This window comes from Oncorhynchus masou, chromosome 18, assembly GCF_036934945.1.
Source record: "Oncorhynchus masou masou isolate Uvic2021 chromosome 18, UVic_Omas_1.1, whole genome shotgun sequence".
Lineage (NCBI taxonomy): Eukaryota > Metazoa > Chordata > Actinopteri > Salmoniformes > Salmonidae > Oncorhynchus > Oncorhynchus masou.
The window spans coordinates 2,720,090-2,747,684 of NC_088229.1; the positions used below are offsets into that span (position 1 = coordinate 2,720,090).

Here is a 27,595-nt window from a genome sequence, read left to right on the forward strand (position 1 = left end):
TGTTAGTTTGACCCAATTCCCATACTATAGGTAGATGCAGGGGTTTGAGGACACACACACAGAGACACACACAGAGTGAATATTTCAGTAGTGTGTGTGAACCCGAGGAGGAGTACTGTGACCCAGAACTAGAGGAGCAGAGCTGTAAACAATGCTATGTCATCATGTTATTCTGCTTTGTCCTGAGTTAGGATGAGATGGCAAAATCACTCCTTCACTTCCCTGTTGGTGAGCCGCCTGCCTTCTGCTCGCTCAGACTGCCTTAAAGAGACAGAGTAACATGTTTCAACAGCTAGAAGGTGTAATGATATCGAATCTCATTTTATTCATCACATGCTTGGTAAAAACAACAATGCAGAGCGAAAACAGCAGGTAGCCTAGTGGTTATAGTGTAGAGGTGGCAGGTAGGCTAGTGGTTATAGTGTAGAGGTGGCAGGTAGCCTAGTGGTTATAGTGTTGAGGTGGCAGGTAGCCTAGTGGTTAGAGTGTAGAGGTGGCAGGTAGCCTAGTGGTTAGAGTGTAGAGGTGGCAGGTAGCCTAGTGGTTAGAGTGTAGAGGTGGCAGGTAGCCTAGTGGTTAGAGTGTAGAGGTGGCAGGTAGCCTAGTGGTTAGAGTGTAGAGGTGGCAGGTAGCCTAGTGGTTAGAGTGTAGAGGTGGCAGGTAGCCTAGTGGTTAGAGTGTAGAGGTGGCAGGTAGCCTAGTGGTTAGAGTGTAGAGGAGGCAGGTAGCCTAGTGGTTATAGTGTAGAGGTGGCAGGTAGCCTAGTGGTTAGAGTGTAGAGGAGGCAGGTAGCCTAGTGGTTATAGTGTAGAGGTGGCAGGTAGGCTAGTGGTTATAGTGTAGAGGTGGCAGGTAGCCTAGTGGTTAGAGTGTAGAGGAGGCAGGTAGGCTAGTGGTTATAGTGTAGAGGAGGCAGGTAGGCTAGTGGTTATAGTGTAGAGGAGGCAGGTAGGCTAGTGGTTATAGTGTAGAGGAGGCAGGTAGTCTAGTGGTTATAGTGTAGAGGAGGCAGGTAGCCTAGTGGTTAGAGTGTAAAGGAGGCAGGTAGCCTAGTGGTTAGAGTGTAGAGGCGGTAGGTAGCCTAGTGGTTAGAGTGTAGGGGTGGCAGGTAACCTAGTGGTTAGAGTGTTGGGGCGGCAGGTAGCCTAGTGGTTAGAGTGTAGAGGCGGCAGGTAGCCTAGTGGTTAGAGTGTAGGGGCGGCAGGTAGCCTCATGGTTAGAGCGTAGAGGCTACACTGGGAACCAGCCTGAGTCATGTAGAGGCTACACTGGGAACCAGCCTGAGTCATGTAGAGGGTTACACTGGGAACCAGCCTGAGTCATGTAGAGGCTACACTGGGAACCAGCCTGAGTCATGTAGAGGGCTACACTGGGAACCAGCCTGAGTCATGTAGAGGGTTACACTGGGAACCAGCCTGAGTCATGTAGAGGGCTACACTGGGAACCAGCCTGAGTCATGTAGAGGCTACACTGGGAACCAGCCTGAGTCATGTAGAGGGTTACACTGGGAACCAGCCTGAGTCATGTAGAGGGTTACACTGGGAACCAGCCTGAGTCATGTAGAGGGCTACACTGGGAACCAGCCTGAGTCATGTAGAGGGCTACACTGGGAACCAGCCTGAGTCATGTAGAGGGCTACACTGGGAACCAGCCTGAGTCATGTAGAGGGTTACACTGGGAACCAGCCTGAGTCACGTAGAGGGTTACACTGGGAACCAGTCTGAGTCATGTAGAGGGCTACACTGGGAACCAGCCTGAGTCATGTAGAGGGTTACACTGGGAACCAGCCTGAGTCATGTAGAGGCTACACTGGGAACCAGCCTGAGTCATGTAGAGGGCTACACTGGGAACCAGAAAGCTCACCACACACAGTCCAGACTAGTAGCCAGTCGTCCTCACTACGAGCCATCTGCCTCAGCAGCTCTGGGCACCAGAAAGCTCACCACACACAGTCCAGACTAGTAGCCAGTCGTCCTCACTAAGAGCCATCTGCCTCAGCCCTGCATTCCTTTGCTGCTCCTGTAACGGATGTGAAACGCTAGCTTAGTTAGCGGTGTTCGCGCTAAATGGCGTTTCAATCGGTGACGTCACTTGCTCTGAGACCTTGAAGTAGTGGTTCCCCTTTGCTCTGCAAGGGCCGCGGCTTTTGTGGAGCGATGGGTAACGATGCTTCGAGGGTGACTGTTGTTAATGTGTATAGAGGGTCCCTGGTTCGCGCCAGGGGACGGTCTAAAATTATACTGTTACACTCCCGTTCCTCTCGAGTTTCAGGTGACTTTTCAATTGATGTTTTCAAAAGATCAGGAACCAGCATTCAATATGTAACCGCAGATATAGAACAATGAGCAAATAAATCTCTGATGTAACTTTTTGGGTGACTCGACCAAATTCACACAGAAATGTGTTATAGATGTCATTCTCATTGAAAGCAAGTCTAAGAAACGGTCGATCTGTTCTATGTGAGCTATTCCAATGCTTTCCTTGCTTATGTTTAGTTTTTGCGTCTTTTACTGTGGGTTTTGTACACCAGCTTCAAACAGCTGAAAATACAATATTTTTGGTTATGGAAAAAAGTGGTTTGGATGGTACAATGATTTTCTGCACTAAATTTGCTTGTTTTGTCACAAACTGAAAATAAGCCAAATTATTATATATTTTTTTAATAATTTTGGGGGGGGGTGATTTTTGCATAGTGCATCTTTAAAGCAATTCAAACTATACATTACAGAAAAAACTATGTGTAAACAACAGAATATACAAACATTACAAACAGTCAGGAGAATACAGACAACAATCTAGCTGGTCGTCATAGTTACGACAGCCACAAATGGCTTAACCCAGCCAATTACTACAATTTTTTTATTTTTTATTTAGTCAGTTAAGAACAAATTCTTATTTACAATGACAGCCTACCAAAAGACAAAATGATGGGGGCTGGGATTTTTTTTTTATATAAAAAAATATATAGGACGAATCACACATCACAACAAGAGAGACAACACAACAGGACATACAGAGAGACCTAAGACAACATAGCATAGCAGCAACACATGACAACACAGCATGGTAGCAACACAACATGACAACAACATGGTAGCAACACAACATAGTAGCAGCACAAAACAGGGTACAAAGCTTCTTGGGCACAGACAACAGCCCAAAGGGCAAGAAGGTAGAGACAACAATACATCACACAAGGCTGCCACAACTGTCAGTAAGAGTGTCCATATTTGAGTCTTTGAATGAAGAGATGGAGAAAAAACTGTCCAGTTTGAGTGTGTGTTGCAGCTCGTTCCAGTCGCTAGCTGCAGCGAACTGAAAAGAGGAGCGACCCAGGGATGTGTGTGGTTTGGGTTCCTTTAACAGAATGTGTCTGGCAGAACAGGCGTTCTGCCCCAGGTGTCTTTCACGACTCTGACGAGCCCGAGGCAGAGGATATATGGCTCCCTTGGGAACAGGCCCCGACCCCGGTGATCTGAGTGAAGAGGAGGCGGAGAAAGAGAGGCCGGAGGGCGGGCCTTCTGAGGAGTAGGAGGAGTCGTGGCTGAATGACGACAATATCAACATACATCTGGCTGGTTATGCGCTGTACCGGCAGGATAGAACAGCGGCGTCTGGTAAGACAAGAGGTGGCGGTCTATGTATTTTTGTAAACAACAGCTGGTGCACGATATCTAAGGAAGTCTCGAGTCTGAGGTAGAGTTTCTCATGATAAGCTGCAGACCACACTATCTACCTAGAGAGTTTTCGTCTATATTCTTTGTAGCTGTTTACATACCACCACAGTCAGAGGCTGGCACCAAGATAGCATTGAATGAGCTGTATTCCGCCATAAGCAAACAAGAAAACTCTCACCCAGAAGCGGTGCTCCTAGTAGCCGGAGACTTTAATGCAGGGAAACTTAAATCTGTTTTATCTAATTTCTATCAACATGTTAAATGTGCAACCAGAGGGAAAACAACTCTGGACCACCTTTAGTCCACACACAAAGACGAATACAAAACTCTCCCTTTTCCTCCATTTGGTAAATCTGTCCATCCTGCTTACAAGCAAAAACTAAAGCTGGAAGCACCAGTGACTAGATCAATAAAAAGGTGTTCAGATGAAGTAGATGCTAAACTACAGGAATGTTTTGCAAGTACAGACTGGAATATGTTCCGGGATTCCTCCGATGGCATTGAGGAGTACACCACATCTGTCATTGGTTTCATCAATAAGTGCATCGATAATGTCGTCCCCACAGTGACCGTACATACCCCAACCAGAAGCCATGGATTACAGGCAACATCCGCATTGAGCTAAAGGCTAGAGCTGCCTCTTTTAAGGAGCGGGACACTAACCTGGAAGCTTATAAGAAATCCCGCTATGCCCTCCGACGAGCCATCAAACAGGCAAAGATCGAGTCGTACTACACCAGCTCTGATGCTCGTCGGATGTGGCAGGGCCTGTAAACCATTACACACTACAAAGGGAAGCACAGCCGAAAGCTGCCCAGTGACACGAGCCTACTGGCCTACTGGGCGAGCTTAACTACTTCTATGCTCCCTTCAAGGCAAATAACACTGAAACATGGATGAGAGCACCAGCTGTACAGGAAGACTGTGTGATCACTCTCTCCGCAACTTTTAGACAGGTCAACATTCACAAGGCCGCAGGGCCAGACGGATTACCAGGACGTGTACTGCGAGCATGCGCTGACCAACTAGCAAGTGTCTTCACTGACATTTTCAACCTCTCCCTGTCCGAGTCTGTAGTATCAACATGTTTTAAGCAGACCACCATAGTGCCTGTGCCCAAAAACACTAAGGTAACCTGCCTAAATGACTACTGACCCGTAGCACTCACGTCTGTAGCCATGAAGTGCTTTGAAAGGCTGGTCATGGTTCACACCATCATCCCAGAAACCCTAGACCCACTCCAATTTGCATACTGCCCCAACAGATCCACAGATGATGCAGTTTCTATTGCACTCCACACTGCCCTTTCCCACCTGGACAAAAGGAACACCTATGTGAGAATGCTATTCATTGACTACAGCTCAGCATTCAACACCATAGTGCCCTCAAAGCTCATCACTAAGCTAAGGAATCTGGGACTAAACACCTCACTCTGCAACTGGATCCTGGACTTCCTGACGGGCCGCCCCCAGGTGGTAAGGGTAGGTAACACCACATGTGCCATGCTGATCCTCAACACAGGGGCCCCTCAGGGGCGCGTTCTCAGCCCCCTCCTGTACTCTCTGTTCACACATGACTGCATGGCCAGGGACGACTCTAATACCATCATTACGTTTGCTGACGACACAACAGTGGTAGGCCTGATCACCGACAATGACGAGACAGCCTATAGGGAGGAGGTCAGAGACCTGGCCATGTGGTGCCAGGACAACAACCTCTCCCTCAACGTAATCAAGACTAAGGTGATGATTGTGGACTACAGGAAAAAGAGGACCGAACACGCCCCCATTCTCATTGACGGGGCTGCAGTGGAGCAGGTTGAGAGCTTCAAGTTCCTTGGTGTCCACATCACCAACAAACTATCACGGTCCAAGCACACCATGACAGTCGTGAAGAGGGCATGACAACACCTATTCCCCTTCAGGAGACTGAAAAGATTTGGCATGGGTCCTCAGATCCTCAAAAGGTTCTACAGCTGCACCATCGAGAGCATCCTGACTGGTTGCATCACAGCTTGGTATGGAAACTGCTCGGCCTCCGACCGCAAGACACTACAAAGGGTAGTGCAAACGGCCCAGTACATCACTGGGGCCAAGCTTCCTGCCATCCAGGACCCCTATACCAGGCGGTGTCAGAGGAAGGCCCTGAAAATGTAAAAAGACTCCAGCCACCCTAGTCATAGACTGTTCTCTCTGCTACCGTACGACAAGCGGTACCGGAGTGCCAAGTCTAGTTCCAAGAGGCGTCTAAACAGCTTCTACACCCAAGACTCCTGAACATCCAGTCAAATGGCTACCCAGACTATTCACATTGCCCTCTGCACACATAGACAACAGTCACCCTCAAAGCATCGTTACCCATCACGCCGCAAAAGCCACGGCCCTTGCAGAGCAAGGGGAACAACTACTTCAAGGTCTCAGGGCAAATGACGTCACCGATTTAAACGCTATTAGCGTGCACCCCAAAAACTAGCTGGCCATTTCACGTCAGTAACATGTACATACTACCTCAACTAACTGGTTCACTCACACATTGACACTGTACCGGTACCCCCTGTATATAGCCTCCACATTGACTCGGTACTGGTACCCCCTGTATATAGCCTCCACATTGACTCTGTCCTGGAACCCCCTGTATATAGCCTCCACATTGACTCTGTACCGGTACCCCCTGTATATAGCCTCCACATTGACTCTGTACCGGTACCCCCTGTATATAGCCTCCACATTGACTCTGTACCGGTACCCCCTGTATATAGCCTCCACATTGACTCTGTACTGGTACCCCCTGTATATAGCCTCCACATTGACTCTGTACCGGTACCCCCTGTATATAGCCTCCACATTGACTCTGTACCTGTACCCCCTGTATATAGCCTCCACATTGACTCTGTACTGTAATACCCTGTATATAGCCTCCACATTGACTCTGTACCGGTACCCCCTGTATATAGCCTCCACATTGACTCTGTACCGGTACCCCCTGTATATAGCCTCCACATTGACTCTGTACCGGTACCCCCCTGTATATAGCCTCCACATTGACTCTGTACCGGCACCCCCCTGTATATAGTCTCCACATTGACACTGTACCGGTACCCCCCTGTATATAGCCTCCACATTGACTCTGTACCGGCACCCCCCTGTATATAGCCTCCACATTGACTCTGTACTGGTAACCCCTGTATATAGCCTCCACATTGACTCTGTACCGGTACCCCCTGTATATAGCCTCCACATTGACTCTGTACCGGTACCCCCTGTATATAGCCTCCACATTGACTCTGTACCGGTACCCCCTGTATATAGCCTCCACATTGACTCTGTACCGGTACCCCCTGTATATAGCCTCCACATTGACTCTGTACCGGCACCCCCTGTATATAGCCTCCACATTGACTCTGTACCGGTACCCCCTGTATATGGCCTCCACATTGACTCTGTACCGGCACCCCCCTGTATATAGCCTCCACATTGACTCTGTACCGGTACCCCCTGTATATAGCCTCCACATTGACTCTGTACCGGTACCCCCTGTATATAGCCTCCACATTGACTCTGTACCGGTACCCCCTGTATATAGCCTCCACATTGACTCTGTACCGGTACCCCCTGTATATAGCCTCCACATTGACTCTGTACCGGTACCCCCTGTATATAGCCTCCACATTGACTCTGTACCGGTACCCCCTGTATATAGCCTCCACATTGACTCTGTACCGTAACACCCTGTATACAGCCTCCACATTGACTCTGTACCGTAACCCCCTGTATATAGCCTCCACATTGACTCTGTACCGGTACCCCCTGTATATAGCCTCCACATTGACTCTGTACTGGTACCCCCTGTATATAGCCTCCACATTGACTCTGTACTGGTACCCCCTGTATATAGCCTCCACATTGACTCTGTACCGGTACCCCCTGTATATAGCCTCCACATTGACTCTGTACTGGTACCCCCTGTATATAGCCTCCACATTGACTCTGTACCAGTACCCCCTGTGTATAGCCTCCACATTGACTCTGTACCGGTACCCCCTGTATATAGCCTCCACATTGACTCTGTACCGGTACCCCCTGTATATAGCCTCCACATTGACTCTGTAACGTAATACCCTGTATATACCCTCCACACACCCCTGTATATATTGTCATTTTTTACTGCTCCTCTTGAATTACTTGTTATTTTTATCTCTTATTCTTATCCGTATTTTTTGAAACTACATTCGGTTAGGGGCTCGTAAGTACTACACCTGTTGTATTCAGCATTTCACTGTAAGGTCTACTACACCTGTTGTATTCAGCATTTCACTGTAAGGTCTACTACACCTGTTGTATTCAGCATTTCACTGTGAGGTCTACTACACCTGTTGTATTCAGCATTTCACTGTAAGGTCTACTACACCTGTTGTATTCAGCATTTCACTGTAAGGTCTACTACACCTGTTGTATTCAGCATTTCACTGTAAGGTCTACTACACCTGTTGTATTCAGCATTTCACTGTAAGGTCTACTACACCTGTTGTATTCAGCATTTCACTGTAAGGTCTACTACACCTGTTGTATTCAGCATTTCACTGTAAGGTCTACTACACCTGTTGTATTCAGCATTTCACTGTAAGGTCTACTACACCTGTTGTATTCAGCATTTCACTGTAAGGTCTACTACACCTGTTGTATTCAGCAATTCACTGTAAGGTCTACTACACCTGTTGTATTCAGCATTTCACTGTAAGGTCTACTACACCTGTTGTATTCAGCATTTCACTGTAAGGTCTACTACACCTGTTGTATTCAGCATTTCACTGTAAGGTCTACTACACCTGTTGTATTCAGCATTTCACTGTAAGGTCTACTACACCTGTTGTATTCAGCATTTCACTGTAAGGTCTAGTACACCTGTTGTATTCAGCAATTCACTGTAAGGTCTACTACACCTGTTGTATTCAGCATTTCACTGTAAGGTCTACTACACCTGTTGTATTCAGCATTTCACTGTAAGGTCTACTACACCTGTTGTATTCAGCATTTCACTGTAAGGTCTACTACACCTGTTGTATTCAGCATTTCACTGTAAGGTCTACTACACCTGTTGTATTCAGCATTTCACTGTAAGGTCTACTACACCTGTTGTATTCAGCATTTCACTGTAAGGTCTACTACACCTGTTGTATTCAGCATTTCACTGTAAGGTCTACTACACCTGTTGTATTCAGCATTTCACTGTAAGGTCTACTACACCTGTTGTATTCAGCATTTCACTGTAAGGTCTACTACACCTGTTGTATTCAGCATTTCACTGTAAGGTCTACTACACCTGTTGTATTCAGCATTTCACTGTAAGGTCTACACCTGTTGTATTCAGCATTTCACTTCTACACCTGTTGTATTCAGCATTTCACTTCTACACCTGTTGTATTCAGCATTTCACTTCTACACCTGTTGTATTCAGCATTTCACTTCTACACCTGTTGTATTCAGCATTTCACTTCTACACCTGTTGTATTCAGCATTTCACTTCTACACCTGTTGCATTCAGCATTTCACTTCTACACCTGTTGTATTCAGCATTTCACTGTAAGGTCTTCTACACCTGTTGTATTCAGCATTTCACTGTAAGGTCTACTACACCTGTTGTATTCAGCATTTCACTGGTTCCCAGTGTAGCCCTCTACATGACTCAGGCTGGTTCCCAGTGTAACCCTCTACATGACTAAGGCTGGTTCCCAGTGTAGCCCTCTACATGACTCAGACTGGTTCCCAGTGTAGCCCTCTACATGACTCAGGCTGGTTCCCAGTGTAACCCTCTACATGACTAAGGCTGGTTCCCAGTGTAGCCCTCTACATGACTCAGGCTGGTTCCCAGTGTAGCCCTCTACATGACTCAGGCTGGTTCCCAGTGTAGCCCTCTACATGACTCAGGCTGGTTCCCAGTGTAGCCTCTACATGACTCAGGCTGGTTCCCAGTGTAGCCTCTACATGACTAAGGCTGGTTCCCAGTGTAGCCCTCTACATGACTCAGGCTGGTTCCCAGTGTATCCCTCTACATAACTCAGGCTGGTTCCCAGAGTAGCCCTCTACATGACTCAGGCTGGTTCCCAGTGTAGCCCTCTACATGACTAAGGCTGGTTCCCAGTGTAACCCTCTACATGACTCAGGCTGGTTCCCAGTGTAGCCCTCTACATGACTCAGGCTGGTTCCCAGTGTAGCCCTCTACATGACTCAGGCTGGTTCCCAGTGTAACCCTCTACATGACTCAGGCTGGTTCCCAGTGTAGCCCTCTACATGACTCAGGCTGGTTCCCAGTGTAGCCCTCTACATGACTCAGGCTGGTTCCCAGTGTAGCCCTCTACATGACTCAGGCTGGTTCCCAGTGTAGCCCTCTACATGACTCAGGCTGGTTCACAGTGTAGCCCTCTACATGACTCAGGCTGGTTCCCAGTGTAGCCCTCTACATGACTCAGGCTGGTTCCCAGTGTAGCCCTCTACATGACTCAGGCTGGTTCCCAGTGTAGCCCTCTACATGACTCAGGCTGGTTCCCAGTGTAGCCCTCTACATGACTCAGGCTGGTTCACAGTGTAGCCCTCTACATGACTCAGGCTGGTTCCCAGTGTAGCCCTCTACATGACTCAGGCTGGTTCCCAGTGTAGCCCTCTACATGACTCAGGCTGGTTCCCAGTGTAGCCCTCTACAGGACTCAGGCTGGTTCCCAGTGTAGCCCTCTACATGACTCAGGCTGGTTCCCAGTGTAGCCCTCTACATGACTCAGGCTGGTTCCCAGTGTATCCCTCTACATGACTCAGGCTGGTTCCCAGTGTAGCCTCTACATGACTCAGGCTGGTTCCCAGTGTAACCCTCTACATGACTCAGGCTGGTTCCCAGTGTAACCCTCTACATGACTCAGGCTGGTTCCCAGTGTAGCCCTCTACATGACTCAGGCTGGTTCCCAGTGTAACCCTCTACATGACTCAGGCTGGTTCCCAGTGTAACCCTCTACATGACTCAGGCTGGTTCCCAGTGTAGCCCTCTACATGACTCAGGCTGGTTCCCAGTGTAGCCCTCTACATGACTCAGGCTGGTTCCCAGTGTAACCCTCTACATGACTCAGGCTGGTTCCCAGTGTAGCCCTCTACATGACTCAGGCTGGTTCCCAGTGTAGCCCTCTACATGACTCAGGCTGGTTCCCAGTGTAACCCTCTACATGACTCAGGCTGGTTCCCAGTGTAGCCCTCTGCATGACTCAGGCTGGTTCCCAGTGTAACCCTCTACATGACTCAGGCTGGTTCCCAGTGTAGCCCTCTACATGACTCAGGCTGGTTCCCAGTGTAGCCCTCTACATGACTCAGGCTGGTTCCCAGTGTAGCCCTCTACATGACTCAGGCTGGTTCCCAGTGTAACCCTCTACATGACTCAGGCTGGTTCCCAGTGTAGCCTCTACATGACTAAGGCTGGTTCCCAGTGTAACCCTCTACGTGACTCAGGCTGGTTCCCAGTGTAGCCCTCTACATGACTCAGGCTGGTTCCCAGTGTAGCCCTCTACATGACTCAGGCTGGTTCCCAGTGTAGCCTCTACATGACTCAGGCTGGTTCCCAGTGTAACCCTCTACATGACTCAGGCTGGTTCCCAGTGTAACCCTCTACATGACTCAGGCTGGTTCCCAGTGTAGCCTCTACATGACTCAGGCTGGTTCCCAGTGTAACCCTCTACATGACTCAGGCTGGTTCCCAGTGTAACCCTCTACATGACTCAGGCTGGTTCCCAGTGTAGCCTCTACATGACTCAGGCTGGTTCCCAGTGTAGCCCTCTACATGACTCAGGCTGGTTCCCAGTGTAGCCCTCTACATGACTCAGGCTGGTTCCCAGTGTAGCCCTCTACATGACTCAGGCTGGTTCCCAGTGTAACCCTCTACATGACTCAGGCTGGTTCCCAGTGTAGCCCTCTACATGACTCAGGCTGGTTCCCAGTGTAACCCTCTACATGACTCAGGCTGGTTCCCAGTGTAGCCCTCTACATGACTCAGGCTGGTTCCCAGTGTAGCCCTCTACATGACTCAGGCTGGTTCCCAGTGTAGCCCTCTACATGACTCAGGCTGGTTCCCAGTGTAACCCTCTACATGATCGTCACCAGACTCTTCTTCATCAACAGTCTCCCTGACCAGCTTCCTCTGATCAAGCCATGAACTGTCCCTCCAGCTTTGGAGGATGAATGCACTCAAAGACTCTATTGGTTGAGCTAGACAACTATAGGCTACTCATGGTGTATTGGTTACCTAGACAACTATAGGCTACTCATGATGTATTGGTTACCTAGACAACTATAGGCTACTCATGATATATTGGTTGTTGTTTTTTGCTTTTTTTGTTTGTTATGAAAAGCGCTATATACATTTAATCAATTATCATGATTATTATAATATTGCAGCTAAATAAATATAAGACCTGTTACGTGTACGTGCTGACGTTATCACGCAGGCTACGTTGTGTCGAGCGTGGTGGAATGAGAACGCGCCTCAACTAATGAAAACGTGCTGTGGGCGTCCACAGCCGAACCGCCCAGTTCCTTGTACGGCGGCCAGGATAATTCAATATAAACCCGTCTCCTTCCTTGTCCTCCTCGTTTGTAGCATCCCTTGAATGCTCAGCTCGTCTCCCGAGTTGAACCAGCTCTTCAAAAAAGACCCGTGTTTGTCATTTACCAAGCGGTGTCCGTTATCTCAGCCATGGCTAGCTACCATAAACCCGACGAGAAGACTTTGCAGGGTCTGAAAGACATCGCTAACAAGCTGCGGATCAACTCCGTCAAGGCAACGTGCGCCTCCAACTCCGGGTAAGTTTTAAAAAGTAATCGGGAAGCAGTTTAATGAACGTTGCGTAATGTATCTTGCTTGCTGACATGATACAGTGAACTGAACGGGGCTGCAGCTGTAATAGTTGCGTGGACGTGCTGCAATTCATGGGCTGATTGTCGTCAAAACGGGTAGTAGTCGTTGTTTTAGCTAGTTATTAAACCAACCAATTAACTTGTTAGTTAAACCAAGTACACAACGTTTCCCTTTACAGGTGCAATTCAGGGCTGACACCGTTTGAAGAAATCTTGGCGTGAGGTTTGCTAGTTGTATTTCATTGCTCCTGGCACCACCCCTAGATGGGGGGGATATAACCACGGGGCAGGTGTTTTCGGGATGCGTTCAACATTTAAATTTACTCAACATTTGACGACTGAGTTATTCTTTTTTTTTTCTTAAGATGATATTGGGTTTGCCATTTTATTCAGTAATTAGAAACGGTTGGAAGAAGGGATTTATCCTTGTTCTCAGGTGTAACGTTTTGTGACACATTCTGGGGAGTGTTACGATTCCACCAAAGACTCTATAAACTATAATATTTAATGGCTGTAACCAGGTCATAAGTTATGTCTCCTTGTCCATAGACTGCTTTCAATGTAAGGACACAAACACTTTAATTTGGGTGAACTCTCTCTTTTTTTAAAATGTTTTCTCAAGGAGGGTTGGCCACTTGCGATATGTTTCCCAAGTGCTTGGTGTTTGAAAAATGTTCTTGTTTTTACAATTCATGTCTCCATCACTCAACCTTAAAGGGAAAAATCTAATGAATATCAATATTCAGGTGGGTTATGTCTGCTAGTTGAAGGATAATACAAGATGTCATCAGACCCTACACCCTAACCCAATGATTTTCTATACCCCCCCCCCCCCCCCCTTCTCCCTCTATAATGAAATGTACACATCTGGGTTAAACGTTTTCCACAACTGGACCAGTCACATGCTTCAATGTGCCGCGGTTCCGCTCATGTTAAAGTGCAGATGCTCCCGATTTCTAAACGTTGTTTTTGAGCACAGTTGGTAACGCGCTGATAATGAACTAATTAGACAAATAAAAACACTACTTTTCAATGCGTGACTGAGGGTCGAATGCGTGTGTGTTGTCAGCTCTGGTAATTTGTAAATGGTTACATGTTACCTAGCTAATATTAGCTAGCGAGATATCTGCGTAAAACTGGTATCCTTTAAATGACCGTACATTTTATGGATGCACCATCAATTCTTAACCAAAATTAACTGTGATTAGATAGAATCTGGCTATATTCATTCCACTGTTTCTGAATGTTTTAGCGTTTTCAATTGTCCCTCCCGGTTTCTTCCGTTAAACCGAATCACAGGAATTGAATACACCACCATATCGGATATATTTTTTTACATTTTAGCAAAGGTAACACATCACATGGAGAGATGTGAGGGTCTTGTGGCCTTCTGCCTTTGATTTTAAAGATTGAGTCCCACCATGCGTCCAGACAGCATCCTAGTAAAATACTGAGTAAAGGATGAGTGTGTTGGTGCGGGTTAGAAATGCCCTTTTGTTCCGCGTGAACTCTTCTCTCCAAGCTTGGAATTTGCTTAGTCATGGACGAGCTTTTCTGCCCTGGCTACCTGCAGCACAGGGGTATTGATGTAAATGCATTTTAAAGATAGGCTCCTCTCTCATTACAGATAAGTATTTAAGCCAAGTCGAACTACACTTTTCTCACCATTGTCGCCACAGTACAGAAGTGGTTCATTTCTCAACATGACATTCTGAACGTGTTTGTCACTGCATGGAGAAAGAAGGGGACACTAATGTGGTTTTGTGCCTGAAATTGCAACCTATTCACTATGTAGTCTGGACAAAACGCATTGCACTAGCCATTTTTTTGTTATTATATATATAATTGTGTGTATAATCTACATTCTTAATGTGTGGGACAGTAGGGAAGGGCTACAAAATAATGATGTGCCGATCGAAGGGTGACTTTGTCAACCCAGAGCAGCTCTAGTCGGCTGTTGTGATGCCAACTCCTTGTCACTATGGAGTTGGTAAGAGAGCAGACTGATCTGGGACCAGGCGAAAACGTCCTCAGAATTAAATGTATTTCTCTCTTTAACGAAGATGCAGATTCCTCTTTGAATTCATGAGACGGTATCTTTCCCATCCAGATTTTACTGTATGTGTTTACTGCTTACAACATTAGGTAGAGAGAACCTCACCTGTGGCTTAGATAAAGGTTTTCACTTAAATGATGCAGGTGGAGCCAGAAATAATGTTTTATAATTGGCTTCTTTTCAGGTTGTAAGATGACCATTTCCTCGTTAGGGTCTATGATCACTTTCAGGTATGAACACCAACCTGTTGATCACTTCCTGGTCTGTCAGAGATGCCCAGTTGTCCGTCAACAGTATCCAGTCCCGATTCTGCGCTAGTTTAGTTTCCTGCTTATGTGATTTTATTTTTAGATAACGTAAGCTGCCTATGGGTTAAATCGATCTAGCCTACTTCCCAAATAAATATATCAAAATTCTACTCCTACTTCTACTCCTAATCTAGGCCTAGATATATATATTAGGAGTAGAATTGATTATGCCTCGGCTACCATTCACCAAATCATTGATTTAGTTACTGACCACTACAGTACATGGCTGTTATTATGTTGTGCACTTATCTTGCACTGTTTCAGTTTATGGGGAAATCCATTTGAGTTCAAGAAGTATTTTGTTAGTAGACAGCATCCCCTGTGGTTTAAACACAACCTTCCATACATGCTTGCTTATGGAAGAAGTGGTTGGGAAATGACTTTTTGAACCTGGATGCCAAAACATTACCGTGCTTGAAGCTGATCCATTTTGCAAACCATACTATGAGACATCCATGTCTTCATCACTGGAAAAGAGAAATTGTTGCGTTTGTCATGTTAAAAGCTTACAATCATTTAAGTTTTTTTTTTCTCCCTTAAACCTCTGTCTAAATAATCCATTTTTTCCTAAGATGGGGTTTTTCCTGGTGTGAACTTTCTCCCTGTTTTCAGTAATAAACATCACCTACCCAATGAGACCTCCTCAGAGCAGGCTCACCTCGCCCAGCTCCTTTAGTCTGAACAAGGGGGAGGAACCAGAAAGATGGCTAGTGTGGCTCCTCAGTTCGTGGCTCCTCTTCGTCCTCCTGATTGGCTGTGATTGCACACCTCATATGCTGTCCAGAAAAGGGAACATGTTTGAAGTATGTTGAAGACTAACCTGTTATTGCCAAGTTTAATTTTTTGTCACTTCCTGGTATTCAGACAGTTTGCCCACAAGGAAAACAAATAACCTTCCCTGGAAGGGAATCATGGTTTCAGGTTTCGGCTTTTCTTCTAGAAATGAAGAGTAGCCTGTTTTTAGAAGTCAACCTATAGGCGGACCTGGGGTGCGTTCAGTTTTCAACGTTTCCAGATGGTTTGTACGAAATGACACGTTCCCCCAAAACGGAGCTCACTGTTCTTCAACAACCATTTTGAGGGTTTTTTTTCTCCCGTGTGGTGGTTGTGGCCTGGTCATCCTTAAAAATGACCATCTGGTAGAACTCGTCCAGCACAACACACAGGCCACCATAATAATGCCTCAACTGGCTGTACCGTTTCTGTTCAGTTCCACACCGTTCTGTCCTATTGAACGCAGGCCTGGTCTGCCTCATCGCCTTCCATCATGGCAGTAGACTTTATTGGTCCTCTTCTACACATGTAACTTTTTTTTTTTTTTTCCGTCAATCAAAACTGCTTTTACAAACTAAAGTGTTTTTTTTTTTTTTTTTTTTTCAAAAAATGCTTCAGCTGTCAGTATTTTTAGTGGGAACTTTTGACTAAACTTTTCTGTTCCAGCAGGTGTCTGATACTGGAAGATCACCCTTGGGGGTAAATGATTGAATACCGTGCTGTTGTAGTTTTAATGGGGATGAATGCAGTGACTGTTTTTGAATGATGATGTGTGAAACTCGCAGTTCATTCCAAAAGGCATCCTATTCATACTGAACCCTATGGGGCCCTGTTCCAAAGAAGTAATGCACTCTAAAGACGATGGCCTTTGGGGACACAACCTACACAATCCACTGAATGACCCCCATAAGGAGTGGAGTGTTGACATGTTCAGGGCTATCGGGAAGTAGATATGCTATTGGCCAACGACGTGTGAGATTACAGGAAGTAGCGATAGTATTAGTCAATGCATGGCTTTTTTTTTTTAAACTGCCAGGTTTTGTAACATTCTAAACCACTGCTCTCTGCAAATACCTGTTACAACACGGCTTGGCTTCTCTGTGGAGAGACTGTCCTGCTCAAGTGTCTCCTGGGTTTGACGTCTCCCTCACGAAGTCCAGGGACTTGCTGCTTGTGCTCAGTGTTGTCTAGATGTTTCAGATTTATTTCAACAACTTTGAACGTTTCTTCAACCGCAGTCACAAAAACCATCAAGCGCTAAGATGGAACTGGCTCCAATGAGGACCGCCACAGGAAAGGAAGACCCAGAGTTACTTCTGCTGCAGAGGATAAGTTCATTAGAGTTACCAGTCTCAAAGCAGCCCAAATAAACGCTTCAGAGTTCAAGTAACCCACATCTCAACATCAACTGTTCAGAGGAGACTGAATCAGGTCTTTGTGGTCGAATTGCTGTGAAGAAACCACTACTTAAAGACACCAATAAGAAGACGAGACTTGCTTGGGCCAAGAAACATGAGCAATGGACATTAGACCGGTGGAGATCTGTCCTTTTGGTCTGAGTTCAAATTTTTGGTTCCAACCTTACGTCTTTGAAACTCAGTAGTTGACCGGATCTCTTCATGTGTGGTTCCCACCGTGAAGCATGGAGGAGGAGGTGTTATGGTGTGGGGGTGCTTTGCTGGTGACACGGTCTGATTTATTTGTAATTCAAGGCACACTTAACCAGCACGGCTACCACAGCATTCTGCAGCGATACACCATCCCATCTGGTTTGGGCATCTCCACAGAGGAACTCTGGAGCTCTGTCAGAGTGACCATCAGGTTCTTGACCACCTCCTTGACCAATGCTTTTCTCCACTGATTGCCCAGTCTGGCTGGGTGGCCAGCTCTAGGAATAGACTTGGTGGTTCCAAACATCTTCCATTTAAGAATGATGGAGGCCACTGTGTTCTTGGGGACCTTCAATGCTGCAGAAATGTTTTGGTACCCTTCCCCAGATCTGTGCCGCGACACAATCCTGTCTCGGAGCTCTATGGACAATTCCTTCGACCTCAAGGCTTGGTTTTTGGACTGACATGCATTGTCAACTGTGGGACCTTATATAGACAGGTGTGTGCCTTTCCAAATCATGTCCAATCAATTGAATTTACCACAGGTGGACTCCAATCAAGTTGTGGAAACATCTCAAGGATGATCAATGGAAACAGGATGCACCTGAGATCAATTTAGTCTCCTAGCAAAGAGTCTGAATACTTACGTAAATAAGGCATTTCCATGTTTAATTTTATACATTTGCAAGAACTTCAAAACCTGTATGCTTTGTCATCAAGGTATTGTGTGTAGATTGAGGACATTTTATTTAATCAGTTTTAGAATAATTCTGTAACGTAACGATGTTGAAAAAGTCAAGGTGTCTGAATACTTTGCGACTGCAACTCTAACGTGAGTGGTTTGGGTTGCCGTTAACAGCTGGTTGTGATGTCACGTTTCACTAACAGTCTGCCCTCTCTCTCTCCAGACACCCCACCACATGTTGCAGTGCCGCAGAGCTCATGTCCGTGCTGTTCTTCCACACCATGCGTTATAAAGCTGCTGACCCACGCAACCAGTGCAACGACCGCTTCGTGCTCTCTAAGGTGACTCTGTCTGTCCCCCACACACTTGCCTTCTCCCAGAGACACTTGCCTTCTCCCAGAGACACTTGCCTTCTCCCAGAGACACTTGCCTTCTCCCAGAGACACTTGCCTTCTCCCAGAGACACTTGCCTTCTCCCAGAGACACTTGCCTTCTCCCAGAGACACTTGCCTTCTCCCAGAGACACTTGCCTTCTCCCAGAGACACTTGCCTTCTCCCAGAGACACTTGCCTTCTCCCAGAGACACACATTCTATGCACTTGCAGACTCTACACACACGGTTCACCTGTCAAGGGTTCTTTCATTTGCACTACATTTCCCATGCTCCCCTCTGTGTCGTGTACAGTGTTCTGATTGGCTGCTGTGTTCCTCCAGGGTCATGCTGCACCAATCCTGTACGCTGCCTGGGCGGAGGCGGGCTTTGTGAAGGAAGCCGACCTGATCAACCTGAGGAAGCTCGACTCTGACCTGGAGGGACACCCCACACCTGTAAGTAACCCCTGATCCCAATGTACTGAGAAATTGTTCATTAGGTTCAAAACGAAAGAACTGCCAAACGGGAAGGGACTACCTTGTGTTTCCTACAGTTGCAAAATGTTTTGAAAAGTTTTCGGTGGTGACGTCTTAATGAACATGGTCCAGCTCCAGGTTTGACTAACTCTGACTGTTCTACAGAAACTGGAGTTTGTTGACGTGGCAACGGGGTCTCTGGGACAGGGGCTGGGGGCTGCCTGCGGGATGGCCTACACTGGGAAACACTTCGACAAGTCCAGGTACACACACACACACACACACACACTCAAGCCTTGACACTATCCCTCAAAGCACCGGTCACCCAGCCGTGATGTTCTCGGAAGGTTAAGGGGCACCCACCGAGAGGGTGTTGAGCTTTTAAAAGAGCCTCGTGTTGGCTGTTCAGAAAGACAAGTTATTATACGGCTTTGGTAAATGTATTCGGATAGATTTGCGTCTCGTCCAGAACCCTCCGCACGGCTATGAATCTATAAGGAAACGCTGGAACAATGAGTTGCAGGCTCATGTCAATCAGAGCAGGGAAGGGTCGCAGAAGGTGAATCTCATTCTAGTTCTGTGAGATGCTTCTCTCTGCCATGGCCACGTGTTGGTCTCAAGCATAAGTAACAATGTTTACGCAAACCACAAGCAAGGGTCGGAACAACCTGAATCAACTCTTAGACTATCAGGCCCGGGCTGACATTCTACTTTTACCGGATCTGGCCAAAACGGGTCCCGCAGGATCTGGCTCAAATGAAGCACTTTAATGACTGGTGCCATCTTGAATAGGTGTCTTGTGTGAAATGTATATATTTTTTTAATGACAATCTGTTTATGAATATGTAAAAATTCTCTCTCTTCCTAGTTACCGTGTGTACTGCATGCTGGGTGATGGGGAGTGCTCTGAGGGGGCTGTATGGGAAGCCATGGCGTTCGGTTCCCACTACAACCTGGATAACCTGGTGGCTATTATCGACGCTAACCGCCTGGGACAGAGTGAAGCTGCTCCTCTCAAACACGACATGGACGTCTACCGCAGGCGCTGCGAAGCGTTCGGGTCGGTACCCCTTCCCTCTTGTCCTTCGTTCCTCTCTTGCACCTCCTGCTCTCTTATTCTATCAGTTTTCCGTACTGTCTCGAATTCTTTGTGTGTGTAGGTGGAACACGTATGTGGTGGATGGTCATGACGTTGAGGAGCTGTGTAAAGCTCTGTGGCAGGCCCAGCAGGTGAAGGGGAAACCCACTATGATCCTGGCCAAGACCTTCAAGGGCAGAGGACTCAAAGGTATGGGAGGGACTGGTATGGGAGGGACTGGTATGGGAGGGACTGGTATGGGAGGGGGAGGGACGGGGGAAGCAGGGGAGAGGTATGGGAGGGAATCAATTTGTACAGGCATCCAGATTGGCACAAAGGTCACACCTCAAGCACTGCCTTAGACAAGACCCGGGTTTGATCCCAGGCTGTGTCACAACTGGGTGTGACTGGGAGACCCATGATGCAGCGCACAATTGGCCCAGTGTCATCTGGGTTAGGAAGAGGGTTTGACAGGCTGAGATTTCCTTGTCCCATCGCGCTCTAGCGACTCCTGTGGCGGGCTGGGTACACTTGCTCTGAGACCTTGAGGTAGTAGTTCCCCTTGCTCTGCAAGGGCCGCGGCTTTTGTGGAGCGATGGGTAACGATGCTTCGTGCGAGGCTGTTGTTGATGTGTGCAGAGGGTCCCTGGTTCGCGCCCGGGTATGGGCGAGGGGACGGTTTAAAGTTACACCGCCTCCCGGGTTACGTGGGCAGTGTGCCAAGAAACAGTGCAGTTGCGTTTCGGAGGGCGCACAGCTTCTCTTAGACCAGTTGTGTTTCGGAGAGCGCACAGCTTCTCTTAGACCAGTTGTGTTTCGGAGGGCGCACAGCTTCTCTTAGACCAGCTGTGTTTCGGAGGGCGCACAGCTTCTCTTAGACCAGCTGTGTTTCGGAGGGCGCACAGCTTCTCTTAGACCAGCTGTGTTTCGGAGGGCGCACAGCTTCTCTTAGACCAGCTGTGTTTCGGAGGGCGCACAGCTTCTCTTAGACCAGCTGTGTTTCGGAGGGCGCACAGCTTCTCTTAGACCAGCTGTGTTTCGGAGGGCGCACAGCTTCTCTTAGACCAGCTGTGTTTCGGAGGGCGCACAGCTTCTCTTAGACCAGCTGTGTTTCGGAGGGCGCACAGCTTCTCTTAGACCAGCTGTGTTTCGGAGGGCGCACAGCTTCTCTTAGACCAGCTGCGTTTCGGAGGGCGCACAGATTCTCTTAGACCAGCTGCGTTTCGGAGGGCGCACAGCTTCTCTTAGACCAGCTGCGTTTCGGAGGGCGCACAGCTTCTCTTAGACCAGCTGCGTTTCGGAGGGCGCACAGCTTCTCTTAGACCAGCTGCGTTTCGGAGGGCGCACAGCTTCTCTTAGACCAGCTGCGTTTCGGAGGGCGCACAGCTTCTCTTAGACCAGCTGTGTTTCGGAGGACGCACAGCTTCTCTTAGACCAGTTGTTAGAACTCTGCATCGTTGTTTAAGGGTTTGTAAGTAAACATTTCAAGCTAAATAAATGAGTACATCTGCTTCCTCTTCTCCAGGCATTGAGGACATGGAGAACTGGCATGGGAAGCCCATGCCTAAAGACCGTGCTGAGGAGGCCATTAAAGACTTGGCGGCTCAGATTCAGAACCCCAACAACACAGTCTGCCCCGAGCTACCTAAAGAAGATACCGCCCCCGCTGACCTCTCACCTATCGGCCTGCCCTCCCCGCCCAACTACAAGATTGGGGATAAGGTGAACCACCACTCCTCCGCAGAGAGACTCACGCCCCTGCAGAGAGGGGGATACGCGGTTAACCCCTCTCCTCTCTCCTCCCCAGGTGGCTACTCGTAAGGCGTATGGCGTGGCCCTGGCTAAACTGGGTCAGTCCAGTCCGAGGGTGGTGGCTCTGGACGCTGACATGAAGAACTCTACCTTCTCTGAGATGTTCCACAAGGCCTACCCTGAACGCTTCGTAGAGTGCTTCATTGCTGAACAGAACATGGTGAGATGGATGTAGGAGGGAAGAGGCTGGAGGTGAACAGTGAGATGGATGTAGGAGGGGGGGGACAGTGAGATGGAGGGGGGGGGACAGTGAGATGGATGTAGGGGGGACAGTGAGATGGATGTAGGAGGGGGGGGACAGTGAGATGGATGTAGGAGGGGGGGGGGACAGTGAGATGGATGTGGGAGGGGAGCAGAGAACATAGTGAGATGGCTTCGGTATCCCCTCCCAACGATCATCCAATTGGAACTCTATTTATTTTCTCCACAGAACACATTGGTATCAGTTGCTAAGCAACTGTTTGTTTGTCCAGATGAAACCTGTCTGTCTAAAGTTGCTAGTGGACTTGTAAATAGTCAAGCTAAATAAATACCAACCACAAAACCAAATAGTTTTAAACATAACAATACAACATGCCTAGCTAACAGCTAAATGTTCAATTATATTATTTAAAAAAAACTGTTATAATTCTAAATTTGAGGCACCGCATGTTGTCAAGGACTATATTGTCATTTTCAACAACCAATGAGCAACCCCCACTGTAAATCCAGCACATATTGATATTTGAGTCTGGGTTTTCGGCAAGCTATTTGGCAGAGAGGTGAATGTTATCTGAAGAGACTGGTAACCTAGTCTTAGTACGTAAATGCTACTCCTGGACTGAAGCTTTAGTCTGTCTGGTTCCCTCAGACCACTACTCTACTACCACTACTCTACTACCACTACTCTACTACTACTCTACTCTACTACCACTACTCTACTCTACTACCACTACTCTACTACTACTACTACTCTACAATACATTGTGTTCCCTCAGACCACTACTCTACTACTACTACTCTACTACTACTACTCTACTACCACTACTCTACTACTACTACTCTACAATACATTGTGTTCCCTCAGACCACTACTCTACTACCACTACTCTACTCTACTACCACTACTCTACTACCACTACTCTACAATACATTAAGTGTGTTCCCTCAGACCACTACTCTACTACCACTACTCTACTACCACTACTCTACTACTACTCTACTCTACTACCACTACTCTACTCTACTACTACTACTACTCTACAATACATTGTGTTCCCTCAGACCACTACTCTACTACTACTACTCTACTACCACTACTCTACTACCACTACTCTACTACTACTACTCTACTACTACTACTCTACAATACATTGTGTTCCCTCAGACCACTACTCTACTACTCTACTACCACTACTCTACTACCACTACTCTACAATACATTAAGTGTGTTCCCTCAGACCACTACTCTACTACCACTACTCTACAATACATTAAGTCTGCTCCCGCAGACCACTACTCTACTACATCCATGTGTATGTGTGCCTGTCTCCCCCCCCCGGGTCAGTGAAACACAGGACTTGTTTAATAATATTGTTGTTTAGGTGAGCGTGGCGATTGGCTGTGCCACGAGAGACCGCACAGTGGCCTTCGCCAGCACCTTCGCTGCCTTCCTGTCCAGGGCCTATGACCACATCAGAATGGCTGCCGTCTCCGAGTCTAACATCAACTTGGCTGGGTCTCACTGTGGCGTCTCTATCGGTCAGTACTGTGTTGTCTGGCGATCTCTGCGTCTCAAATCTCACCTGTCCTTCGACCAATCGCACTGTACTCCCTGTCCCCAGGTGAGGATGGCCCCTCCCAGATGGCGTTGGAGGACATTGCTATGTTCCGCGCCATCCCAACATGCACTCTGTTCTACCCCAGCGATGGCGTGTCTGCTGAGAGGTCTGTAGAGCTGGCTGCTAACACCAAGGTGAGAACCACACCTGGGGGGGGCCCATCCTGGGGTCTAGCGACTGTCAACCCAACACCGTAGTCATTACACCAACTGATCCATGCCACTTGACGAGGTCACCAGGTGTTGGGATTCTTGTCTCTACAATAGTTTGTTGCCATACCAACTGAAGTTGTTAAGAGGCGTGACTCGGTGCAGCTGATTTTTAATTAGCGGTACCAGAATACACAGGAAAACAACATTTGTCAGCTTCCATTATAGCCTCTACATACAGTCCACATAGTGGATAAGACGCCACTATACAAATCCATGAGAAATATACACATGGCACTAAGCCTGGGATGCCTCTCTGTGTCGGTCTATATATTTCAGGGAATCTGTTTCATCCGCATCACCAGACCAGAACTGAAGGTGATCTACGACCCCGACGAGAAGTTTGAGGTGGGCGTGGCCAAGGTGGTACGTCAGTCCGACAGCGACAAGGTGACAGTGATTGGAGCTGGAGTGACTCTGCATGAAGCTCTGACTGCTGCTGACCAGCTGGCCAGCGAGGGTAAGAGCACCCCCTGGTGGCCTGGCAGGGAATTACACCACAAACTGTCCCTAGCCCTTATTCATAGGCTGTGTTTACACAGGTGGGACACATCCGATCTTTTTCACAATTTGAACTTGACAGTAATTGGTCTTCCTGACATTGTGGCTCAGAGTAGGACTGCTGACCTAGGGTCGGGATGTCTCCGGCCCATGTCCTCTGACCTAGGGTCAGGGTGTCTCCGGCCCATGTCCTCTGACCTAGGGTCGGGGTGTCGTCTGCTCTAAAAGGCTGATCTAGGATCAGTGGGCGTGGCCAGTGTAGAAGCCCTCTTGGAAGCAGACACATCTAATTTCCTGCAGTTATACACATGTTACCATGATATCTGAGTGACTCAAACCCCCCACCCCTCTACGCTACTGCTACTCTGTTATGTAGGTATAGTTACTATGATATTACCTCAATTAGACCAACTAACCGGTGCCCCCGCACGTTGACGCCACATTGACTCTGTAATGGTACCCACTGTACCCACTGTATGCCAAAGGTGTGATTTTTGTTCACTTTGTAGTCTGAGGTATTGTGTGTAGATAGGCGACAATGTATTCTATTTAGAATTCAGACTTTAACAACTTTAACTCGACTTTAAGTCGAGGGGTTTGAATACTTCCCGACGGAAACTTACCTCATGGATGTAGGCCCTTTGTGGTTTTAATCATCTACCATCTAGAATTTATGCTGTTTGATCGAGACTTTGGGCTCATTGGTGTGTGTGTGTAGGAGTGAACATCCGTGTGATTGACCCGTTCACCATCAAGCCTCTGGATGCTGCCACCATCGTGTCGAGCGCCCGCGCCACCGGAGGGAGAATCATCACCGTCGAGGACCACTACAGAGAGGGTGGGTGTTGACACTGTTCCAGCTGACCCTTCTTATCCAGTGTTTAACCCTTCTGTGGGTGGTGTGTTTCATCTTACCCCTGTGTCTCTTTGCCCAGGGGGTCTGGGGGAGGCGGTGCTGTCTGCGGTGGGGGAGGAGCCTGGTATCGTCGTGACGCGCCTGGCGGTGAACCGTATACCCCGGAGTGGCAAACCTCAGGAGCTCCTGGACCTGTACGGCATCAGCGCCAAACACATCGCCAACGCCGTGCGCCAGACCTTCGCCAACTGAGACGATCGGCTCATCGTTTGTCTCCCGAATGGCTCCCTATTCCCTACGTAGTGCACTACTAACTGCCCCGGTTTCCTATTGGGCTAGTGCACTAGGTTGCGAATAGGGTGTCATTTGGGACACGTCAAGTCTGTACACATTTACCAACTTCATCTTCTCCATCCCTCCCTCCGCAGTCTGAGGGGGCTTAAAACAACTTCTCTCCTCCCATCTACCACTAGTGTTAAACAGAACAGGGCTCTCTAGCGCCCCTTGTGGCTGTAAGGCAGAGTGCCGCTCTGTCCTGCTGTACGGTGTAGCGTCGCAGCAGCAGAGCCGATAGGCTAGCTCTCAGCGGAGAGGGAGGGGCCTGAGTGATGTCTTGACCATCCCAGAAGGGTAATATGCAGTCATGTTTCTCTTTACACACCGTAATGAAGCCCCGTTCTAATGAATCCTCTTTCCTTTCTGCTAAACTGGAGCATTAAGGCCTGAGGGGGGGGTGGTATATGGCCAATATACCACGGCTCAGGGCTATTCTAAGGCACAACGTATCGCAGAGTCCACAGCCCTTAGCCGTGGTATATTGTTTGTTTTTCAAATTAAGATAAATGTAGATTTCTTTTCAGATCTTGGTTGGTCTCTCTTCATTCCAGCTGCTAACAATGTCATCTTTTCATCTCTTTCCACATTCCGTGTGTTTTCATGGGGTTCCACATTCCGTGTGTTTTCATGGGGTTCCACATTCCGTGTGTTTTCATGGGGTTCCACCTGCTTCATCATGAACCTCTCCATAGCGCTGTTAGACACCAGCTCCAGGCAGAGCCGGGCGGTTCCTGATTAACGTCTGCTGGTCGTAGCCTGAATTAGCAGTGAAACTGATGCAGGGTATTTACATTCAATGGACCTGAGTTGTATGTATTAAACTTAAATGACTTGTTGTAAACTGTTATATGAACTAATGTGTTCTTCTCGGCTGGTTGTGGTGGTGGTCTGGCTCGTGTTGCTTTCTGGGTATTATCTGACCCTCGTGTCTCCACACAGTCATGTCTGTTGCCAGTCAACGGTTGGTTTGCGTTGCCATGGTAATTCTGAAATAATAAACTACAACTTGACCCAATGTTACTTGTTTTGTAGTCACTTTTTCTTTTTTTTACCTGGCCCAATGTGACTTGTCATTTTCCTCAGTAAACTCCTGCAGGACAGTCAGAACCACAGGGAACTGGTTCTGCAGGACAGTCAGAACCACGTGGAACTGGTTCTGCAGGACAGTCAGAACCACGTGGAACTGGTTCTGCAGGACAGTCAGAACCACGTGGAACTGGTTCTGCAGGACAGTCAGAACCACGTGGAACTGGTTCTGCAGGACAGTCAGAACCACGTGGAACTGGTTCTGCAGGACAGTCAGAACCACGTGGAACTGGTTCTGCAGGACAGTCAGAACCACGTGGAACTGGTTCTGCAGGACAGTCAGAACCACGGGGAACTGGTTCTGCAGGACAGTCAGAACCACAGGGAACTGGTTCTGCAGGACAGTCAGAACCACAGGGAACTGGTTCTGCAGGACAGTCAGAACCACAGGGAACTGGTTCTGCAGGACAGTCAGAACCACAGGGAACTGGTTCTGCAGGACAGTCAGAACCACAGGGAACTGGTTCTGCAGGACAGTCAGAACCACAGGGAACTGGTTCTGCAGGACAGTCAGAACCACAGGGAACTGGTTCTGCAGGACAGTCAGAACCACAGGGAACTGGTTCTGCAGGACAGTCAGAACCACAGGGAACTGGTTCTGCAGGACAGTCAGAACCACGTGGAACTGGTTCTGCAGGACAGTCAGAACCACAGGGAACTGGTAAAGCCCTGCAGGACAGTCGGTTTAGTCAGAACCACAGGGAACTGGTTCTGCAGGACAGTCAGAACCACGTGGAACTGGTAAAGCCCTGCAGGACAGTCGGTTTAGTCAGAACCACGGGGAACTGGTTCTGCAGGACAGTCAGAACCACGTGGAACTGGTAAAGCCCCGCAGAACCACGTGGAACTGGTAAAGCCCCGCAGGACAGTCAGAACCACGTGGAACTGGTAAAGCCCTGCAGGACAGTCAGAACCACGTGGAACTGGTAAAGCCCTGGAGGACAGTCAGAACCACGTGGAACTGGTAAAGCCCTGCAGGACAGTCAGAACCACGTGGAACTGGTAAAGCCCTGCAGGACAGTCAGAACCACGTGGAACTGGTAAAGCCCTGCA

The 27,595-nt window shown here is 48.0% G+C and overlaps 1 protein-coding gene across 1 annotated transcript; it reads left to right on the forward strand.

Moving 5' to 3' along the window:
• The first annotated feature begins 12,282 nt into the window (after positions 1-12,282).
• On the forward strand, positions 12,283-26,471 carry tktb (transketolase b). Its single transcript, XM_064921997.1, has 13 exons — positions 12,283-12,508; positions 18,219-18,336; positions 18,710-18,823; positions 19,010-19,107; positions 19,713-19,904; positions 20,005-20,132; positions 21,448-21,644; positions 21,730-21,894; positions 23,318-23,474; positions 23,558-23,688; positions 24,043-24,223; positions 24,983-25,102; positions 25,200-26,471. The coding sequence occupies exons 1-13, from the start codon at positions 12,402-12,404 to the stop codon at positions 25,370-25,372; spliced, it is 1,881 nt and encodes a 626-aa protein (XP_064778069.1). The 5' UTR covers positions 12,283-12,401; the 3' UTR covers positions 25,373-26,471.
• The last annotated feature ends 1,124 nt before the right edge of the window (positions 26,472-27,595 follow it).